At 43.1% G+C, this 20,544-nt stretch overlaps 1 protein-coding gene across 2 annotated transcripts in view; it reads right to left on the bottom strand.

Moving 5' to 3' along the window:
- Positions 1–1,519: 1,519 nt before the first annotated feature.
- The window catches only part of LOC150076616 (uncharacterized), a 109,909-nt gene continuing 90,884 nt past the window's right edge, over positions 1,520–20,544 (bottom strand). For both annotated transcript variants that reach the window (XM_090387544.1, XM_090387545.1), the window contains one exon: positions 1,520–4,571. In XM_090387544.1, coding sequence (XP_090243670.1) covers positions 3,975–4,571 — 597 coding nt within the window. In that variant the 3' untranslated portion in view covers positions 1,520–3,974. The remainder of the gene's footprint in view (positions 4,572–20,544) is intronic.

The raw sequence follows: 20,544 nt of genomic DNA, 5'->3' as shown, positions 1-20,544 counted from the left end.
TTCAAAAGAATTTTAAACACTGTTCTTTTGACTGATTTCTGAATTACTGCGGGGGGGGGGGGAATCGTAAAATGTTTTCTTTTCGAAAAATGCTTTTGATGAAAACTCTTTTTATTGACCCAGCGGTGGGAGCCGGGTTCGAAACTTTGGCATTCAAACACGAGCGTGCTGGGGGAAAAATTCATTTTGTACGATTTCTTTAAAAAATGTAGGCCGACCTAGGCGGTCGCCTCGCTGTGAGGAACTTCAGCCTGCATCTGTCCTTGAGGTTCGCGCGAGAGGGGTTGATGTCAGCCGGTGCAGAGCCGCTTCTGCACTAAAAAAAAACTTTAAAATCAGTAATCCTACTGGCTGAGAACAGAGAACGGACTGACGTTCTGGTTGTAATCATAGATTAGAAATTATAGATTAGAACTACGGTTCACGCCCAGATGTACAGCAGATCAGTAATGTTATTGGGGGAGTAAGTTTTCGACGTGGAGTATAAATGTGCGTGTTATAGAAAAAAACTGTAGTTTCATCACACTGGCGCAAATAAAGTATACGGACATTTATTTCCAGAAATACTCGTAAACCTTATTCGTGCCGGTCCGGCTCAATACCGTGCAGTACGGAATGCTGACGTCTCGGAGAAACAGTTCAAATTTGTGAGGAAAATTTGCACGTGCACACGTTGCACGTTCGGCGAAGTGTTCTCTAGAATTGCAGCTGTTGATGAGCAAAAGTGCTTCGGTTGACAACCGAAAGGAAAACCAAATGGCGTCATCGGGCCACAAAGGGACAGGCGACCCGAGGTTACTCACGAAAGCCGTATATGGCGACACTACCCCTCGAATAAAAGTTTGGTCTTCGTTGTTTATAGTGGGATCGAAAGTCCACAGATGACCTCTCTTAGGACGATCAACAGAAGTGATAACTCCAGAAATTTGCCACAGAAAAAAGAAAGAAAACAACGGGATAGAAATAATATTAAAGCGCGTGCGATTGCCAGAAAATGTAAGATTTCTCGGAGGTCGACACCGAACATTCTCCATAAATACTTGGCCACGTCGAAAGTAATTCGTTGTATGTGGGTGCCAACATTGCTCACGGTGCTCAAACGGGTGAAGAAAATAAGGGTTTCTTTGACGAATTGCAACTGTTGGTTGGAATACAAAACAGGAATGCGTGTTTTGTATTCCACGTAGGCCTCAGTTCAATTTTCCACCGGAAACATTGTGACTGCCATTTCTTGGATATTTCGGGGATTTCTTTTGACAGCCCAAATAAGAGCGCGGGCGCTGGAGATGCCGATGCTGATGTTCTCGGCAATTTAAGAGGGGCCATAATTAGCTCTAGGAGTCTCGCTTCTTTGCGACAATGCTCGTGTACGTCCCAAAGAGCAACTGCTGCTGCGAGGATTAGGAATCCAGGAGCAACCACCCGCCGTACAGTGCAGATTATTTCCTCTTCACAAATACGGACGTCGATTTTCAAATTATGACTAACTGAACGAAATTGAATATAACAGAAAAAATATAAGAATATATAGATAAGTTGTTTCTTTATTACGGAGGTAACTTTGGGTGATCTTCACGAATATTCATTTCTTACGAGTTTTCAGGAAGTGTCTGCGGGTGAAACTTTCGGATGTTTCTTGTTTCTTGTCGGGAATCACATTTTTTTTCTCATTTGTTTACATTCTTTCGATATGTGTAACGCGGTACTGACCCGCGCTGCGAAATGATCGCGCTAAAAGAATAAAATAAAATAAACAATAAAAGATAATCCACTAACAAATGGTGCGAAATACTATATATAATAATATGTATATATATAAAATGTACGTAATATAATATGCGTTTTCGTACGTTTTTAAAAAGTGCGCTTCCAAACTTCCATTTGAACTGCGATGAGACTGCGGGTATTCAGCAGCAGCAGCAGCAGACAAAGGGTGGAAACAAAAAGTTCGAAACTCTTCTTTCTGGATGCCCAACCACTTTCCGTTCTCCTAATTTCCAACTGGGGTCCGGATGAGGGAGGCCACTTGAAACGAGAAAAAACGATCGTCGACCTCGGACAACCGACATCGTTTCGACGTTGGAGAATGGCAACAAGATGTCCGTTCAGCCGACAAAGGGCTTTTTAATCCAACGGGTCGAATGGGTGTGGCACACGCACGGATGGCCAGGAGCCCTCTCGCCTCACTAAGCTCGCTTTTAAAAGAATCTTCGGCGATAATTTCTCCGTAGGGAGTGCGGAGCGTTTATTTTTATTTCGGTGCCCTCACCGTTCTGAAGAAGAAACCTCGCCAAGAAACTTTGTCCAGGGAGCGATCAATCGTTTTTGAAAGTTTCTTCGAGAATATGCGAAGATTTCAGAATGGCAGAATGAGAGATTTGAGAGATCTGTATCCCCCACCCTTTTGGGGGTGGGGGATACAGTCTCAAATTTAAGCTTTGAGCTCGTAACGTCGTTCCAGCGCTGTTACAAAGGGGTTTTCGGGCGATGAATTTTAAGGCGTCATTATTTCGGCCATTCGTTTCTCATTTTCAAAGTTTTGTTCCGCTTTTCCTACCACTCGTTCACCCAATTCTTCTCGGCCACGTTTCGTATCATTTCTTTCATTATTGTTCGCGCGTGCTTCGAACTACACTCCGTATTGCGTGTATAGTTCGGACGTGGCGAACCGCAGTAAATCGAGGAATTCGTGTTTCTGCTCTTTGATTATGCGCCACCTGGTGGTGCGCATAATCAAAGAAGGTCTTTTGGCATCGGAATGACGAAAGAATCGCGGATTGAATTTTGACAGCAGTTTTGACGTAAGAGTGCCACGAGCTTCGCCGTTTTCAGCTATTAACGAGGCGACATTAACGGCAACTTGCCCCTCACTCATCCGCTGATTTTGCTCTTTTTTTTTTTTTTTATTCTCTGCCGAATTCTCGCTCCGCAGAAAAGCTGTCCCCGATTGGCCCGCGCAGCGAACAACAAATACGAGGGATTTCGCGCAATCGGAATGTATCCGCCGTAAGAGGTTTAAAGAACAGTACGGCGAATCACGGTCCGCAGTGCCAGAGACCGGAATCGAAGACGCCGGCCCTGTTAAAAAGTGATGTTCGGAATGGCACGTAAAGGGATCGGCATTAGGAGAAAGAAGGGGGTGGGCGGTTTCTTCCCCGTGGACGCGAATCCTCTCGCAAAATTCCCTCAACGGAATAAACAATTTCCGCGTGTTCCAACGGCAGCTTTTTAACCGCGGTCGGCAAAGGAGGGAATAACGAAATGGTGGCGTATTAAGGGGTGAGGGGCAATTGTCGCGATGAACTGTCCGGCAAAATGCAACAGCGGGTGCCTCGTCAATACTGAAAAGGAGTTGCCGTGGCGTTTTGTCACTTATTTCATTTCTAATGTAGTCGTTCGTGTAATCGATGTAATCGCGGTTAATACAATCGGTTCTCAGAATAATCGATTAATTATTTCCGACAGAAAACTTCAACGATACGAAAGAAATATTTTAAATCCAATTTGCACTTTAACCGATCTCACGGAGCTTTTTCCGATTTCTCACAGAAACAAAACAATAAGGGGGAAAAGGTGATTGTCGGACAGAACTCAGCAGTTCTACATTTACTACCTGGGTATGGCACCATCTCTCTCTCTCTCTCTCATCCTGTTCACCATAACTATGTACTGTCTTCGTAAGCACAAAACCTGTAACGAAGCTAATCCCAGAGCAGCGGGTGTTTTTGGTACCAATTTGCATAAAACACTCGGTTTCGATTTCGAAAGACACACGAACGCTGCACGTGCGCGGAAGAACTTTAACGAGGCAAAATGGCCGCCCGGTGAGCGTGATCTTCCTTCTTTAGAGGGCGCTTCCTTTATCTTCCGCCGCTTGCACTCGCTCCGTCCATCAGCGAGCCGTTGAGCGAATGAACGAATAACCGGGTTGGTCACACGCCCGCGTGCACGCACCAAAATTGCGCGGATGCCGTCTAAGTGTCCCTCAGCACCCACACGTTCTCCTCGCTGGACACCGAGCTGTGAGACGAGGCGGACAACCTGGACGCGGAGGAGCGGAGATTCATCCAGCCGACGTCGTCCTTCTTGTCTTCGGGCGTCTGCAGCGACATCTTGCGGCTGTGCGAGACCAGGGGCGAGTGCGACGCTAAACTGGCACGTGACCCTTCGAAGTTCGGACACGAAGTTATTCTGCCGGTCTCGTGACGAGCCGGTCGAGTGTTCGTCGTCAGACGAGGCGAAGGTCTGTCTTCAGCGCGAATATCGACCGCGTCCACGTTCAGCTCGAGGCTCGTGTTGTTCAGAACGCGGGACGTCTTCTTACAAGTGATCGGTAGTACGGGGCGCCTCCGGCAGGTGTCGACGCGGTTGACGCCAGGAACCGCGCAGTTCACGTTCCAGCCGCACTGACTTCGGGTCGGACTTTCTTCCTCGATCGAAGCGATAAGTTTCCCCCCCGGTGACTTCGTGCAGAACTTGAACTTTTCCGTCCCTGGAAGACGAGGCTGCTTTATGGATCTTCTCGCAAAATGGTTCTCCCCTTCGGTCAGCGTCGGTGACATCCCGTACGTCTGTGGGGAACAACAAGAAAAGCCATTTTGATTATTTAGGAAAATACAGATCGCTACATACTTAAGACACAAATAAAACAAACTAAATAAGAATTATGAAAGACGCTTTTAATGAAACCAAAAATACTTCGTTTCTCCTTCATTCATCTCAACACAAAAGCAAAAGATTGTTTCTCGAAATATTCCCGAAAGAGCAACGCCGTTCTAAATGTTGTCGCGCTTCGATCGTTCGTTCACTTTCGTTTATTGTTCTTCGAAGCGAAAACCCTCCAAAACTTATCGATTGGGGCCAGCCCGGCCTCTATGTCCCGGTTCGCAGCTAAAGACTCGAAAAAGCAAATAAACGAGTAAGTCTCGCGGTGTGATGGGCTCGCCCCTTGTTTGGATCAAATCCCGTGATGCAGGAAGGCGTCTTCGTTCGTGGCTCGGGAGAATTCGGTGGAAATCTCCCGAGCCACGAACGAAGACGGTTTCCTCCCGTGAGTTCCCCCCCACACACACAGCTTACAGTTGCGCGAGACATCGCGCGCAGTAAAGATCCGAGCTCGTGTCGCACGAGCTGTTGCGATTCGTTAAAGCTCCGCGTGACGTCACGTTTTACAAAAAATATTAATCGTGAATGCGCATGCGCAGAAAACAAAGATCGGTTCGGTCGTTTCGCGAAGAAACACTTTTAAGTTAAAATAGTCGTCTCGTTTAATTAATTGCGTTCCTTTTCTTTAATGTTACGCCAGCCAAGGCCCTTTACGACAAAAACCTTTGGTGCAAGAGCTCGTGATTACACGCTACTCCACATAATTTATTTAAAATGGCACATTTCAAATAAATAGCGCTTAAAAAAAAAAATTCCCCCTTCCAGAGACCATTCGTTTTCCTGAAAATCCGCGGAACACTGTGTGTTTTTTATATATTTTTTTAATAAATGTCCCACAGATTTTCAGGAAACAGGATGTGATCCCAACTCTCTGGTGATCCACACGAACAGAGTTCTGTTCCAGATAAACTGAACCTAAAAAGACTCTGGTTCATCGATCTATGTCCTGGCAACAGGTACGACTGTAAGCAGAACCACAACTGAACACGTTTATCCAGGAGAAGAAATGAAACTTGTGGTATAACTTTCCTCGTTGTTGCACCAACGGAAGCCGTGTCCCATCGGGACTGCCAGATATTGACTAATTTGTCTCCTTCTTTCTCGTTTAGTATCAGCTTGAAGGTTATTCCCAAAAGTTCAGCCTCAATCTGGTTTTTCAGTCTGTATAAAAATCCTCTATAACTAACCTGCAAGGCTGAAGGTAACGTTCCGACCAGTACCTGCGTCGAGGCTGTCCTCAAACCTTAACTATACATCGCAAGATGGTTCTCTGCAAAAAGGGAAGTTTAGGTTTCAAGTGATTGAGCCGTGCCCTGTGAAACCACGCACTGGCAGCATACGTGACCAGAGGGAGGAAAACTGTGTTGTAATAGATCCTTAAAGTTTTTCTAGAGAGATCCCATTCAACACGGGACACCATAATAAACAAAATGGCACAATTTGGCCAAAGTCGTTGAACACCTGAAAATAAAAATAAAGAAAACAACAGCTCCATTTGCAATACTTTCTGTCTTTCAACAAATGTGCAAACGGAGAAAAGTCCATCGAGACGATTAAAATCTTTCCAGTTGGTGGAAACGAAGTGCTTTTTAAGAACACACCAAAATAGTTTTGACTTTGAAGAGAATAAAATTCGAAAGAAATTCGTATTAGTCGCCGGAACGTCATTGAAGGAGTGGACTGTGAAACGAAATACTGAATGTTGCAATTTTACACTTCTGTGGAGCGGATGAGCCTGTCTGGCACGCTGATGAACGGTGATAATGAAGGGATTGTGGCTCCCTGACACTCCGGTTTACTGCAAAATATTTTAAGTGACGCGAAATGCCCTAAGACCGAGGGTACTGTTTTATTTAATGATCCGTACGGACGAAAAGCCTCTTTCAGCTGAAGCTTCTTTGAAAAAGCCATCCTCCCTGCTTTAACCCAAGAGCGTTTTGTGCACAGGCCACCAAAGAAGATTCACTGTTACTAATTTGTTGGAGACTCTCTTCAGACTACAAGCTTTAAATTAAAAGGCCCAAATTGATATCGCATTCCTTGACATTAAGGCAACTTTCGATAAAGTTTCCTTACTTGCCCTTAAAAATATTTTGTCAGTTTACTTCCGCATTGAAAGCAAACTAAAGTATTACAGATTATCAAGACCATTTTGAAGCCAAGGCACCTAATTGTACAACATCAAGAACTTCTTCTAGCGCAGAATCATAGTTTTATTTCTTATGCCGATGACACAAAAAACATTAAGTATTTTGTTGTCTGTAGTGAATTCGCCCTTGTGTCCTTGTGATCAATTCCCACGCCAACGTTCAGTTTCATGAACTGCATTTATACTTAGGTAAAATAGGGTTATGGCTAAACACTGACAAGTCAGCACAACCGACAATAACTAATAAGAAGATAAAGAATAGAATTGAGTTATCTGTTAATGGAGCACGGGTTAAGAAAATGAGCACACTGACCTTGGGGTGACGTGTGATAAGAGCCTTATCTTTAAAAGGCACTTTCAGAACAAAACCTCTCGCTGCCATTTGGGCTGTAAGACAGGAGATAACTGGGATTCGAAATCAACAACTAGTGACCCAATACATCCAAACATGTATTGTTCCTGTTTCCCTTTATGCCTCAATTATCTGGTATTCTACCCCCAATACTTGGAAGTTTCTCAGAGTGGAATGCTGGGTGCTCCGGTGGTTGAATAGGATTGTGGGGAAGCCCTTTACAATTTCAAAATCCATACTGTATAGAGAGAGAGAGAGAGAGAGAGAGAGAGAGAGAGAGAGAGAGAATCTTTATTACCCTTCACGGCCATAAAGCCAGGGGCTTACAGTTTCTCAAAACTTCCGGGAAAATTGAACAATTATTTACAAAAAGGTAATTTTACAAAGAAAACATTATAATACAAAGGAGAGAACTCCTTACGAGAGTTAAATCTGATTGAGCTGGCTTAACATCGAGATAAGAGCACCAGCTCAATCAGACAGGAACAGATGCAAGGTATACAGCAGTCATTGCTGATTAGTCTTACTCGTCGTAATTTTTTTCCGGTAAGTCCGGTCAGCAGCGAATTTGTTCAGGTCGGCGTCCAGTGCCTGGGTTTGCTTGAGCATCTGCTGAGGAAGGAACCTGTCCGAGAGATGGAGTCGTGCTGAATGCGAGTAGAGCTCAGGATTGGCCCTAAGGGCAGCAGGGGGAATTCTCCAGCCACAGGTATCCCAGAATGAAGGTGTTGCCATTATGCCTGTTATCATCTTCACTGTTGCTAGGAAGCGTTGGTCGTCGACTAAGGTGGGAAGCCGTGGAATTCCGAGAGAGTTGGCAAGTGCGTGGTACGAATCAGAGCTGGAAGGTTATGCTTCCTGTTGGCCCACTTTAGGAGCCAGAATTCTGTGGCAAAGAGTGGTTTCTTTATTGACGGTGCCGCTGACGCCCAAATTTCAGCAGCATAGAGTAAAGGTGGAAAGATAACTGTTCTTATGTACCTCACGGTTATCTTTTTATCTGTGATATGAAGGAGATGTTGTTTTGCTATCCACCGGAGTCTTGAAGCATGTGTGAGGAGCATATCCATGTGGGCGTTGAATCGAAGTTTTGGGTCGAATACAACGCCCAGATCACGATGGCTGGACACAATTGGGATGAGGGTGTTGCCGACCGAAGGCTGGAGAGAAGAAGGAGTTTACTTCAATGTATACACCATGAATTCGGACTTAGCAGGATTGATCTTGAGCCCAAACTGGCAGAGGTAAGATGTGACTGTGGTGAGAGTGTTGTTAATTTCCACTTTAACCGGATCTAGGTCTTGACCGGGGATGATGGGAGTGAGTATCTTGATATCGTCCGCATAGCTCAGTAGACATCGAGAATGTGCAACCAGTGGGAAGATAATGGATGAAAACAGAAGGCCCGAATCCCCTCCTTCTGGGACTCCTGCGGTGACGGATCTAGTAAGGGTGCGATCTCCTGTATGAAGCTTTATAACTCTGTTATTCAGAAGAGAGGAGAGAAAGCATAATATGTTCCCTGTGATCTGGAAGTGGCATTCCAGGAGAGTGAGAAGTTGGTTTACTTGGACGGCATCAAATGCAGCCTCAATGTCTAAGTAAGTCACAGCTAGTTCCTGCCTATTCTCCAATGCGGACAAGATAGTATTCGTGGTGGCTAGCGGATTGGTGATCGTTGATCTGTTTGGAAGGGAGTAGTGAATTTGGGCTGGATTACTGGGCAAGATCTGCTTAGTGAGGATGGGGAGTAAGGCCTTCTCCAGGAGCTTCAGCAGGCTGGAGGAGTTGGAGATGGGTCGGAAGTGTTTAGGTTTCGATGGCGACTAAACTTTAGCTAAAGGTTTGATGAGATAGTTTTTCCACTGCTGTGGGAAAATTTTGTTCGAGAGTAACTGGTTGATGAATAATCAACCAGATGAATAAAAGTGGCTGAATAATGTACGGACTTAGGCATTTGAGCATGAATTGGGGAACTCCATCATCACCGGTGGTTGATGAGGCAGGTGAGAATTGATGGCTACGATCAGCTGTTGTTTTGTAATCTGAATGTTGTTCAACACTTCTTGCTGGATGGGCTCTGTTAGTAGAGCTAGATCTGAGTTTGGCATGGGATTACGGTTAAATATTGTGACGAAATCGAGCCACAATTCAGGATCAAGTTGTAAAGGAAAATGAGGGTTCACTTTCTTGTATGGAATTTTTCCTTTAGCCAGCTCACGGTTAACGTATAATTTGATTGCCTCAGATTTCAGGTGATTAAATTGAGCCCGTGCCCTTGAATAAACGATACGATCATTGACATTTTGAGACTGTTTCCATGTGCGATGGAGCTGTTGCTTCAGCTGGAAACTCATTTTGAGTTCAGAATTCCACCAAAGTCTTGCATATGGACTGATTGTGATCTTTTTAGAGGCAGACTATTTGGCAACCGTGTTGATCCATTTTGTGAGAATGTTCACAGCTAGTTCTGGGTCATAAGTCTCTAAGGCCACCCAGGGAATGAGAGAGGCTGCTCTGATGCACTTATCTACGTCAAGTAAGTTGGGGCTAGTGATGTCAACCTTTGTTGTTGTTCTGGCTTCTAATTTGGGGGCTGGCAGATATGCGGTCACATGTATCGGGACATGAGCAGAGTCAAATGACGTTTCTGTAATGTAATCAAGGGCGCAAGGGAAAGAGGCTAGAACTAGATCTAAGAGGTTATTCCTCCTGGTTGGAGCTTCATTAATAAGTTGTAGGTCAGCACATCTCAAGTGTGCCAGAAGATCCTTTTTCAGATTAGATAGCTGAGGAGGTAAATTGAAATCACCACAAACTAAGTGAGAAGCTGTGGGATGCAGATGCTTGATTAACCAGTTGGAAACTTCCAGGATGATTTGCTGGGACGGCTTTGGGGGTGTATATACAGCACACAGACGTCAAACGTCACGAAGTTGTATCGTAACGTAACGAGGATTGCTTCATAGTCAGGAGAGTTACTGGATTTATTATCCAATAGCTTGAAAGCGGATTTCTTGTAGAATATTGCGACGCCTCCACCCTTGCGTGCAATCCGACATGTGAATACGACCACATAATCAGCTGGGGCAGCTGCCGCTAGGAATTCTCTGAGGGCCAAACTATACGACAGAGGTTTGGAGCCGGACCCTTTTTGCACCTGTGGTCAAATGGAAGACTGGATCCATGTCTTACTGTTTTGTCCGCAATATACAGACCATCGAGTATTGCTACTTAATCAGGTTCCAGGTCTAGCTGAGGACAATGTGAAAATACTAGTTGAGAACAAAACAAACTTTGAGACTTTCCAGGTCTAGCTGAGGACAATGTGAAAATACTAGTTGAGAACAAAACAAACTTTGAGACTTTCCAGACCTTTGCAGAATCGGTCTTTAAGCAAAGACTTCAACTAAGAACTCAAATCCAAAATCGAATATAAACCTGATAGCTGAGAAGTTAATATATATGTTTGTATTCCATTAAATATAAATAGGATGATTTGTAAGATATGTAAATTGAATTGTATTGCTAGGATTTAGAGTTAAAATTCTATTATCTTTTGTACAAATGTAAATATTTACTTCGCTAAGTTTATTGGACTTTCCAAACTGGCTTGTTTCTGCTGTGGCTTGTTTTTTTTTTTTTTTTTTTTTTTGCTGGTTTCCAGGTTTGGGCAACCTGGAGACGGGATTCCTGGCACCCACCGGTATTGCACTATCTCCAGTGGGTGCGGGATTTGTGCCCAAGGCACCAAAGGTAATAGTAGACCCAGGCAGGCTGGTTGTGCCTGGGGGGCAGGCAGCGGCTGCTTAGGTGTTGGCTGCCCCCCAGTGACAAGGTGGACGTACACAAGCGATAAAAAGCTTTGCAGAGTTTCTGCACCAACACAGACGTGCAAGGTGGAGATGGGCTAAGGCCTAGGAGCCACACACACACACGTGTTCGTATGAATATATTTCTTTTTTTATATGTAAATGAGAATGCTAATGTATATAAAATGTATATATATCTTCTCTGTAAGTTTTTGTATATAATCTGTAAAGAATTGTGTGTACAAATAAATGGAAAAAAAATATATATGCCGCTAGGAATTCTTCATCATCGTTCAGCCAGGTTTCGGTGATGGCGAGCAGCTCAAAATGTCCGGGGAGCAGAATTTGCTCCATAGTATCAAGCTTGTTCCTAAGACTACGCACATTCTGATAAAAGATGGTGCAGGCAGGTACTCTGGGTACTTTGATACGGACGGGTGGTCTCTGACATGGCACTACTCAATTCAGCGGGGTGTGTCTACGATTGACGAGCACAGGGATCGGCATATTGGTGTTCTGTGTCTGTGATTCTGGTTGCGGTAACAAGATCTGGGATTGCTATGAATCAGGGTACCACTGGTGGGAGTCCTTTCCATTACTTCTATATCGCTGCCCGAGATATGGCATAACAAGAGCTCCAGCAGGCCAGATTTCAGGATTGAAGAGTGCTTCAAAATCTGCATCAGCTACATTGATCTTAAAGGAGGCGTAGGTGGGATATTTCGTGGACAGCTTAGTGACTCTACCATTCATTTTGAATGCAGCGAGAAGATTTTCCACATCATCAGCTGAGGTAGCAGGGGAGGCTTTTGTGGATTTATTGGATGATTGTTTTCTACATCAGCATGTTCGTGAGGCAACAAGAGGGAGCAATACTCTTGATCTGATTATCAGTAGTGATTCTTCATGCATTAAGAATCTGCAGATAAATGAACCACTAGGTGGCAGTGATCACAGTGTGCTGAAGTGGGATTTACTCAAGGAGGTAACTACCATCAGACGTAAAGGGAAGGGTTTTTGTTTTCGTAAAGGCGACTACGATGGTCTGAGACAGTATTTAAATTCTATACAGTGGGACTAACTGATGATGTTACCAACAGCAAACTCAAAATGGGAAGCATTCAAGGAACTAATCTTGGAAGCTACCAGGCTTTACATACCAACTAAGAAATATTGTTCAAGGTTTAGGCCTAAATGGTTGTCAGATGAACTAATGAGACATGTTCAGAGAAGAAAAATGCATGAGATACATATAAATTAACAGGTGACACGGAAACCTATGATAGATAAAAGCTGGTCTGTAATCAAGTCAAAAACGAGGTTAGGCAGGCAAAGGCAGATTACGAGAAATCCTTGGAAAAGGATGCAAAGAAAAACAGAAAAGAGTTCTTTACCTATTTAAACTCAAGAAGGAAAGGGATGAATCAGATTGGTCCACTGGATATTGATGGTTCAACAGTTGAGGATCCTGCTCAGGTGGCTAACAATCTAAACGAGTATTTTGCATCTACATTCACGCATGAGGAGTTATTCAGGAAGGAGAATGATGTAGGTAAAGTAAACATTGGCAGTGAGCTGGATGATTTTGTAATAACTGAGAGGAAAGTGGAGGAGAGATTGTTGAGGATAAACATAAAAAAGGCACCTGGGGTGGATGGGATCTATCCAGTTATATTAAAGGAGGCAGCAAAGGAAGTAAGCAAACCCCTAGCCATAATTATGAGAGCTTCATTGGACTCAGGGGAGGTACCCATAGACTGGAGACGTGCAAATGTGACCACAATTCACAAAGGAGGATCAAAGGCTGACACAAGTAATTATAGACTTGTTAGTTTAACTTCTGTTCCAGGTAAATTAATGGAGGCACTGGTTAAAGAAGCACTGCAGGATCATCTAGACAAGAATTCAGTTATAGCTCAGACGCAGCATCGTTTTGTTAAGGGCAGGTCTTGCCTGACCAATTTGATTGGATACTATGATGTAGTCAAAAAAGAACTGGATGCAGGGAATAAGTTTGATATTATATATTTGGATCTTAGAAAGGCTTTTGATACTTTTGCACATGGAAGACTGCTGCACAAATTGGAGCAGTGTGGCATTGGAGGCAAATTGCTGCTATGGATAAGGGGATGGTTGAGTGGCAGAAGACAGAGAGTGGTAATCAATGGACACTGCTCAACGTGGACTAATGTTATTAGTGGAGTTCCTCAGGTTTCAGTGTTGGGTCCGTTGTTGTTTTCGGTGTTTATGAATGATATTGATGATGGGATATCAAGTTTAATGTCCAAGTTTGCAGATGATACAAAGGTTGGTAGGGTTGTTAAGGACACCACTGACGCTATGCTGCTGCAACAGGATCTGGAAAGGTTGAACAGATGGGCTGAGAGGTGGCAAATGAAGTTTAACATTGACAAATGTAAAGTACTGTATATGGGAAACAGTAACCCCAGAGCAACGTATAAACTCTGCGGTACTACACTGACAGTGGTGGAGAATGAAAAGGACCTGGGGGGTAATTGTGCAGGCAGATAAGAAGTTCTCTGAGCAGTGCGGACGGGCTGCAAGAGTAGCTCATGGTGTCTTGTCAATGATATACAGGAATTTTTCTAGCAGGGATAAGGAGGTGATTATTCCCTTGTATAAGTCAATGGTTAGGCCACATCTTGAGTACTGTATACAGGTCTGGAGGCCTCATTTCAAGAAGGATGTAGAGCTGCTGGAACGGGTACAGAGAAGGGCAACAAGATTAGTGAATGGAACAAAGGGTTGCTCTTACGAAGAAAGGCTTAAGTTTTGCAAATTACAGAGTCTGGAGACTAGGCACCGGCGAGGTGATCTGATAGAGGTGTATAAGGCTTTGAATGGTTTGAGCATGCTCAATGCCAATGGGATTCTTCATCTTGCTCAGAATAATCAGCTCAGAGGGCATAAATTCAAATTGAGGAAGGACGGATGTCGGATAGATGTGCGGAAATTTGCCTTTGGCCAGTTGGTGGAACCGACTTCCATCACTTGTTGTTGAAGTTGATAGCCTAAACAAAATTAAGGCTCAACTGGACAGGTATTTCGAGCGAACGGAGGGGTGAAATGGGAGTGGTGTGTTTTTTTTTTTTTTTTTTTTTGGCTGATGCTGAATAAGCTTGCTTTCTTGCATCATATGCCTCTACTAATGCTAATGCTAATGCTAATGCTAATGAAGACATTACGCATCCGCTTGTCCATCATTCTAGTGTTCGCAATTTGCATCTTGCTGAAGTGCAAATTGGTTCCAATAATTAAAGTTATTGGGGCTCAGTTCCTTAAGAGTTGGATTACGGGTCAGTGTTCTTTGTTCTTTTTTTTCGTTGGCTTGGAATCATTGCATACGTTGTAGTGTCTCTATGGGTCTTTACATTAGATACAATCGTAGTCCCTGTATAATGGTTACCCCTCACGTTGTTTGAGGTGGAGCCACAATTGCGATGTACTTCCGCAGCCAGAGCATTATCCGGTCTCGAGCGCGAGGACCCCATATGTGAGTTTTGTGATCGGGAAAAGGTGCAATTTGGCAGGTTTTGCTCCTGATGACTTCTTTGGATCTTCTGGGAGGCAGTATTTCCAGAGTATTCGCTGGCATCTGCTGTGATTTCAGGGCACACAACTTCAGACTCACATCTTGTAAGAATGGGGGATGGAGAGGAGTCATGTGATAATAAAGATGGGGTGGTTTGGGTAGGAGCTCTCGGTTTCGCATGAACGTGTCCGTCCGGAGGATGCTGCTCATGATGGTTAGTTTGTACAGCAAGATCACAAACAGAGTGCTTCAGGTCATCAAAGTTTTTTCCCAACACCTCCAATGTTTTGTGCATGCATTCATTTTGTTCTCGTAGTCGCTTGTTTTCAAGCAGTAGGTCTGCGAGGATATTATTAATTGGGGACAGCTTCTTACATAGAGTTTTCTCGATTTTGTGAGGAGCGAGACAAAGAGTGGACTGTGTTCGAGTGATGCTTGATTAACTATTGCTGAGATCTCTGTTGATAGGATGTTATCCTGTTGGGAACTACTTGATTTTTGCATGATGAGATTTTGTTCTGCCAGTAATGAGTCAGGGGTCAATTCCATATGTGAATCTGACGATCTCAGTTTTTCCGTGTCTACTTCAGGTGCGGGTTGGGTCCTGTGCTCAAGTGATTCCGAAATTTGGTTAACGTCGTTGTTAGAAGTTTCACCAGTTGTTCCTAGTGACTGCATATAATTTTCTCCCTTACAGGGGGGACACTGCCATACTTTCCGTCGCTGCTTCCCGAGCCTCTTTAGGTCCAACGCGAGACATTCGCTTCCGTATGTCTTGAGACAGGAAGTACATTCTACAGCTTCGTCCGGAACAATGCCACAAATTACGCAGCTTTCATTATTTGGGTGATCTTGCTTGAAAGGCATTTTCAGATTTTCGGCGCAGATAAAAGGATTATGAGTGGGTTGAAAAAGAGTTTACAATTGTGTTTAGTAGTCAAAGTAAAAGTTGTCTGTTGAGAGCGTTGTCCAGGCAAAAGCTGACAATTTCCAAAACTTCGTTGCCAGGCAAATAGCAGACAAATAACCAAACGCTTGATTGCCAAGTTTCTTCCAGCTTGTTGCCGAAGTCAGTCTCATAAGTAGAGCAGGAGCGTAAATAGGTCGGAGTTGTAAACGTCCTGCAATACGGGGGGGGGTCGACTGGCGAATAACTCCCAACACAATGCAACTGCTTGACCTTGTGATACAGTAGTGGGCAAGAGTTAGTGAGCAGTGAAGGCTAGTAACCAAGGAGTTAACATCCGGGCATTGAGACAAGCAAAGGCGGCAAATATGAATACAGTACAGACAAGAAAAAAATCACGTAAAAAACAATAATTACCCAAAGATTCATGGTATTCGTCTTCACCAATGATGCAGGATAACTTAGGAAGTCACTATACGAAAATATTACTGAGACTCGCTAAAAAAAAAAAATACATTAAACACTGAAAACTTGAGGAGCTCAAGATTAGGCAGCCGTCACACCGACGCGCACGGGCACAACGTAGCCCCGTGGATATAGATGGTCATGTGGACATGTGTTTTTGTAAAGGCGGCTCCTAGAACGTGAGTTCATCTCCGCCTCATATCGTATCTCTGTGAAGACAGTATCGCTACAAACGGGCCAGATGTGTGTGACGTAGGTTTGTGTGTATTATGTGTGTGTGTTCTGGCCTCTTGGCTACCCAGAAGCATCAGTCACCTGGACACCATGCGTAACATCAGCACTCTTGCACAACTTCTGACTGGGAGTTTAGATGCCCCTCAAATTGATAATCTTGTGGTCAGGCCACGCCGTGGGGCAGGGCTCTACTACACGCATAGTCTCCATCACACGGAGGGATTAAGGCGGGAGGCTGTTTCTTGCCAATACTCTGGAGCTCTTTAGAGACTTCGACCCGAACATGTACTGCCATGACAAAGCCTACAGGAAGCTGATAGCAGCGGACTTGTATACTACACTAGAAATTGAATGAAGAGGACGGTGTACATTTCTGTGGAATTTGAACTGTAATGAACGAGTCTTCAAAAGACTCTGTGAGGAGTGCAGAAATTCTGAGATTCATTCATAGTGACTGTTGCTTATATTTACGTTGCCTTCATCAAATGACTGTTCATGTATTTATTCTTATGTAATTATTGATTTATTTATTGATGTATTTTCTTTGTTGCTATCTAATTTGTTGTAGAATGTCTGTATTAGCCAGGAGAAGACAGTCTGTATTAGCAGGACTCTCCTAGACAATGTCTGTACAGGGGTGTTACGTAAATAAACTGATGATAATAATAATTTTGGAAGTCCGTTAAATTGAGGTCCGTGAAGCGAAGGTTTACCTTATTATTATTACAAGCAACGCTTACGGCAAGAGCAGTTGCTCAACGCGCTGCAATAAGTTTTGCTGGCCCTTGCGGGTACTACGGTGGTTACAGTCGCTGTGCATAGCACGTGGAAGAGGCCGGAGCTAGCTAGCTGCCATCTGGACGACAGGATTTTTATTTATTTATTTATTATTATTTTTTTTTTATTATCTGAAGTTAGGCCTCGGGAAAGAAGTTCTGCTGCGTGGAAAACCCGAAGTTTCAAAAGGAAACTCGGCGTTTCATGCGGCAAAGCGAGGTTTACGCCTCATAATCTCAGTCGCCTTGTCTCAAAAACAACGAAAATTAATTTATTGGTGACGGGAGGAGAGAGTCTGCCGGGAAGACTGTCGACACTTCGTCCAACCCAATACTGTGCGTGCACGTAAGAAGAACGTAATTTTCCCCCCAATGTGATAAAAGTGCGCATCAGATTGCGAAATGTTACGAAATAAAGAGTGGCAATGTGTGGTGGACGAGGAACACGGTCCGTGGTGGTATGCTTCTGGCGCGCCAACAGACCCTGGTAACTAAAAAGTTCGTCGGGTGAGTTAAAAGATGCCATTAGACCCAAAACCCAAAACCTAAGTGATTTTGTCATGCACTGGGCGCCTTCCCATTCATTTAGAAATTATCCTTGCATTTCTTAAATTTCACAGGAGGCGTCTTACCCCTGCTTCCATTGGTGTTTTTGAAAATAATTATAATAACTCCACCGACCTTGAAGTTTCTCGACTGCTCAGTTTAGCCCTTGATGAGTGGCAGCTCTCTTGGGATGACTCTTCCTTTGGTAGAATTACTTTCTCCTTCCTTCCTAAAGTCTTTGTAAAATCTAAGAATCTTTCCTGGCTTCAACCTGGACTTTTTTCCTCTTTTCTTCTTAAGGGTCACGGCCTTAACTCCCGCCTTTTTAGGTTTGGACTGGTCCCCTCTCTTCTTTGTCATTGTGGAGCTGAGGAGACGGTGGAACATTTAGTCCTAAATTGCAACATATATTTAGATTTACGTTACTAGCTCATGTTAGACACTAATGTTTACACCCTAGATGATTTCCCAAAATTTTTGGAAACATCAGAATCCTTCTCAGCTTTTTGTAACTATGCTAACTCCGTGTTTAGAAGACGAAAGATGCTAAACACAGCTCATCCTGTTTAACTCAAAATTTTGGATTAAAAAAAAAAAAAAAAATATTGTTTAGAATTACAACTTCCTCTTTTTATGTAATTGTGATCTTAATTTTATTATGACTCTCGGAGTTAATAGCCTTGTTAAATCTCAAGTTTTCCTCATTGTGTGTTAAGATACTAGAAATACAGTTCTAACAAAATCACTGAAGGTTATTAGATTGCTTGTTATTTAGTGTAACTGTTTAAAACTCTTACCAACTATTGTTCAGACAAGTTCTTCTGGGCTTCTCAGAAGTCTCGTCTTCTCACTGTAAATTTTTGGAAAATTTTGTAATTAGATGCTAAGTTAAGTTAAGTTATTTTCTTGGTGTCTCAGACACAATTAAATTTGTTTCTTGAGTTTTCCTTTCTCTGGCTGGCTGAGGTTGGGCTCCTCTTCCAGTCGGAGAAAACCTAACTTTCCTCTCTGTTCTTAGTTGTTAATTCATCCTACCGTTTTCTGCTCCTTTCTTAAGAGAATATCTCTCTTCTTTCTTTGTCCTACTTCTCCTTCCCATAACTTTCACGGGTTTACCACTGGTTGGAAACTCTCTTTGCGGTTACTAACCCCTGGAGCGCCTCCTTGTGGCAAGGTACGGGAGTCTGGACGCAGGTGGCTTCCCCCCCCTGCCTCCAGGCTGCAAAGTCTCCAGGGCCGGCAAACAACACCCATCAGAACCTACACTAAAACATACACACATACATTTATACACACTTGCCGGCTATAAACAAACTACAGAAGATACAGCGGTATATAGGGGAAACCCTGGAGGCCGCAATCATTACACGAATACCTTGTACCTTGTCATGCACTCCAGACAAGGTACAAGGTATTGTACCTTGTCTGGAGTTGTACCTTTCAACTATAACGCTAACAAAACAACACCTTATAAATACCATCAATAGACTTCCTAATAAATCTACAATTGGTCCTGACGGCTTCCCACTCTTCATAGTTAAAGTGTGTAGTGCCTTATTCTGGAGCTCCTCCTTGAAATCTTTAATCGCATATTGAATTCCGGATCAATTCCGACAATGTGGAATTACTACAGGGTGCAACCCATACCCAAAAGAAGAAACCCAAAGGAACCTAAGGACTTGAGACCGATCTCAGTGGGCTGCTCTCTATTAAAAGTGTTTGAAAAAACTATGTTATCAGCACTGATCGACCAAAGCTTCTCTCATAGACCCAAACATTTGCATACTGTGATCTCCAAAAGATCTACATATACAAACCTACCGGACACCCTATTTAAAATTCAAACTGCTCTCAACAGTAAATCTCAACTGAACGTCATCTTCCTGGATATTTCATCTGCTTATGATAAGCTCTCAATTATCGCTCTCATCTAAAACAAATGGGCAAAACAAATGATAACCCTACGAAAGAAAACTTCGTCACTAGCGGGAATACTCGCCAGGGCCTCTGGCTGGGTGTCTCCTTCTCTTCTCAGACAAGCATTCCTTTCTTTAATTCAGCCGCACTATTCGTATTATGCACTATGCATAATACGAATAGTGCATGGGGTACCACCACCCAAGAAAACCGTGCTCCATTCTCAATCGATGCGTTCGTTCAATTTTGGGCCTTCCCTTAAACGCATCGGTTAGATCGAGATACAAGGAAGTGAGACTCCTAAGCATCTACCAGCTATTGCAGAAAGCCGAGATGATCCTTGTTTACAATGCTATGAAGACAGCAGATTTTTCCCCCTCTCTTCAGATCCTTTTTCATAAGCATATAAGAAGAAGAAATATCATAGAATCTAAGAAATGAAGCCGAGCTGAAGATTCCGCTTTTCAGAAAAGTATAAAAAACAAAGGTGCTAAAACCTGGAACAAACTACCTGCAAAAATCAAAAATGTCACTTCACTAAATCAATTCGAGGAACTACTAATTGACCACATCACCAGGGATGTCTGATTCAAATTACCTTCCACTCAACTCTTGGATTTTAAAAACACCAACATGGAAATAATGTATAAATATTAAAGGAAGCAGTTGGCAAATAGTTTGTAAATTTTTGTGGATGTATCTCATCATTTTTCTTTTCTCTCCTCATTTAATTGTAAAAAATGTCCACAATGATGTTATAAGTAGTGATGCTCTTCGAAGTCTTCTGTAAAGAAATGTGCAAAACACTCTAATTTATTTGCGTCTTTCCTGTTGAACATTACCTGTACAATTTCAGAACTGTACATTTTTCAATTGTGTATTTATATATTCATAATTTTTTTAAGGGAACACCCCCTAAAAAGCTATTGGCTTATGTGTTCTCCCTCCCTTTTTGCTGTTATCTCCCAAAAATGTGTAACATAAAATAGGGATAAATAAATTATTATTATTATTATTATCTACATTCTAGAAAAGTACTTTGGCATTACAGGAAGCCTGCTAGAAACCATCAACCTCATCCTTACACCAAGACAACTCATCATCAGCTAAAAATCAGGAATGCATTATAACGAGAGGAGTACCGCAAGGAAGAGAACTAAACGTTTCA

The sequence above is a fragment of the Mastigoproctus giganteus genome, chromosome 13 (assembly GCF_048544385.1).
Source record: "Mastigoproctus giganteus isolate SK-2022 chromosome 13, ASM4854438v1, whole genome shotgun sequence".
Lineage (NCBI taxonomy): Eukaryota > Metazoa > Arthropoda > Arachnida > Uropygi > Thelyphonidae > Mastigoproctus > Mastigoproctus giganteus.
The sequence above is the reverse complement of the archived record's forward strand: the minus strand, read 5'-3'. Positions and strand labels throughout refer to the sequence as shown.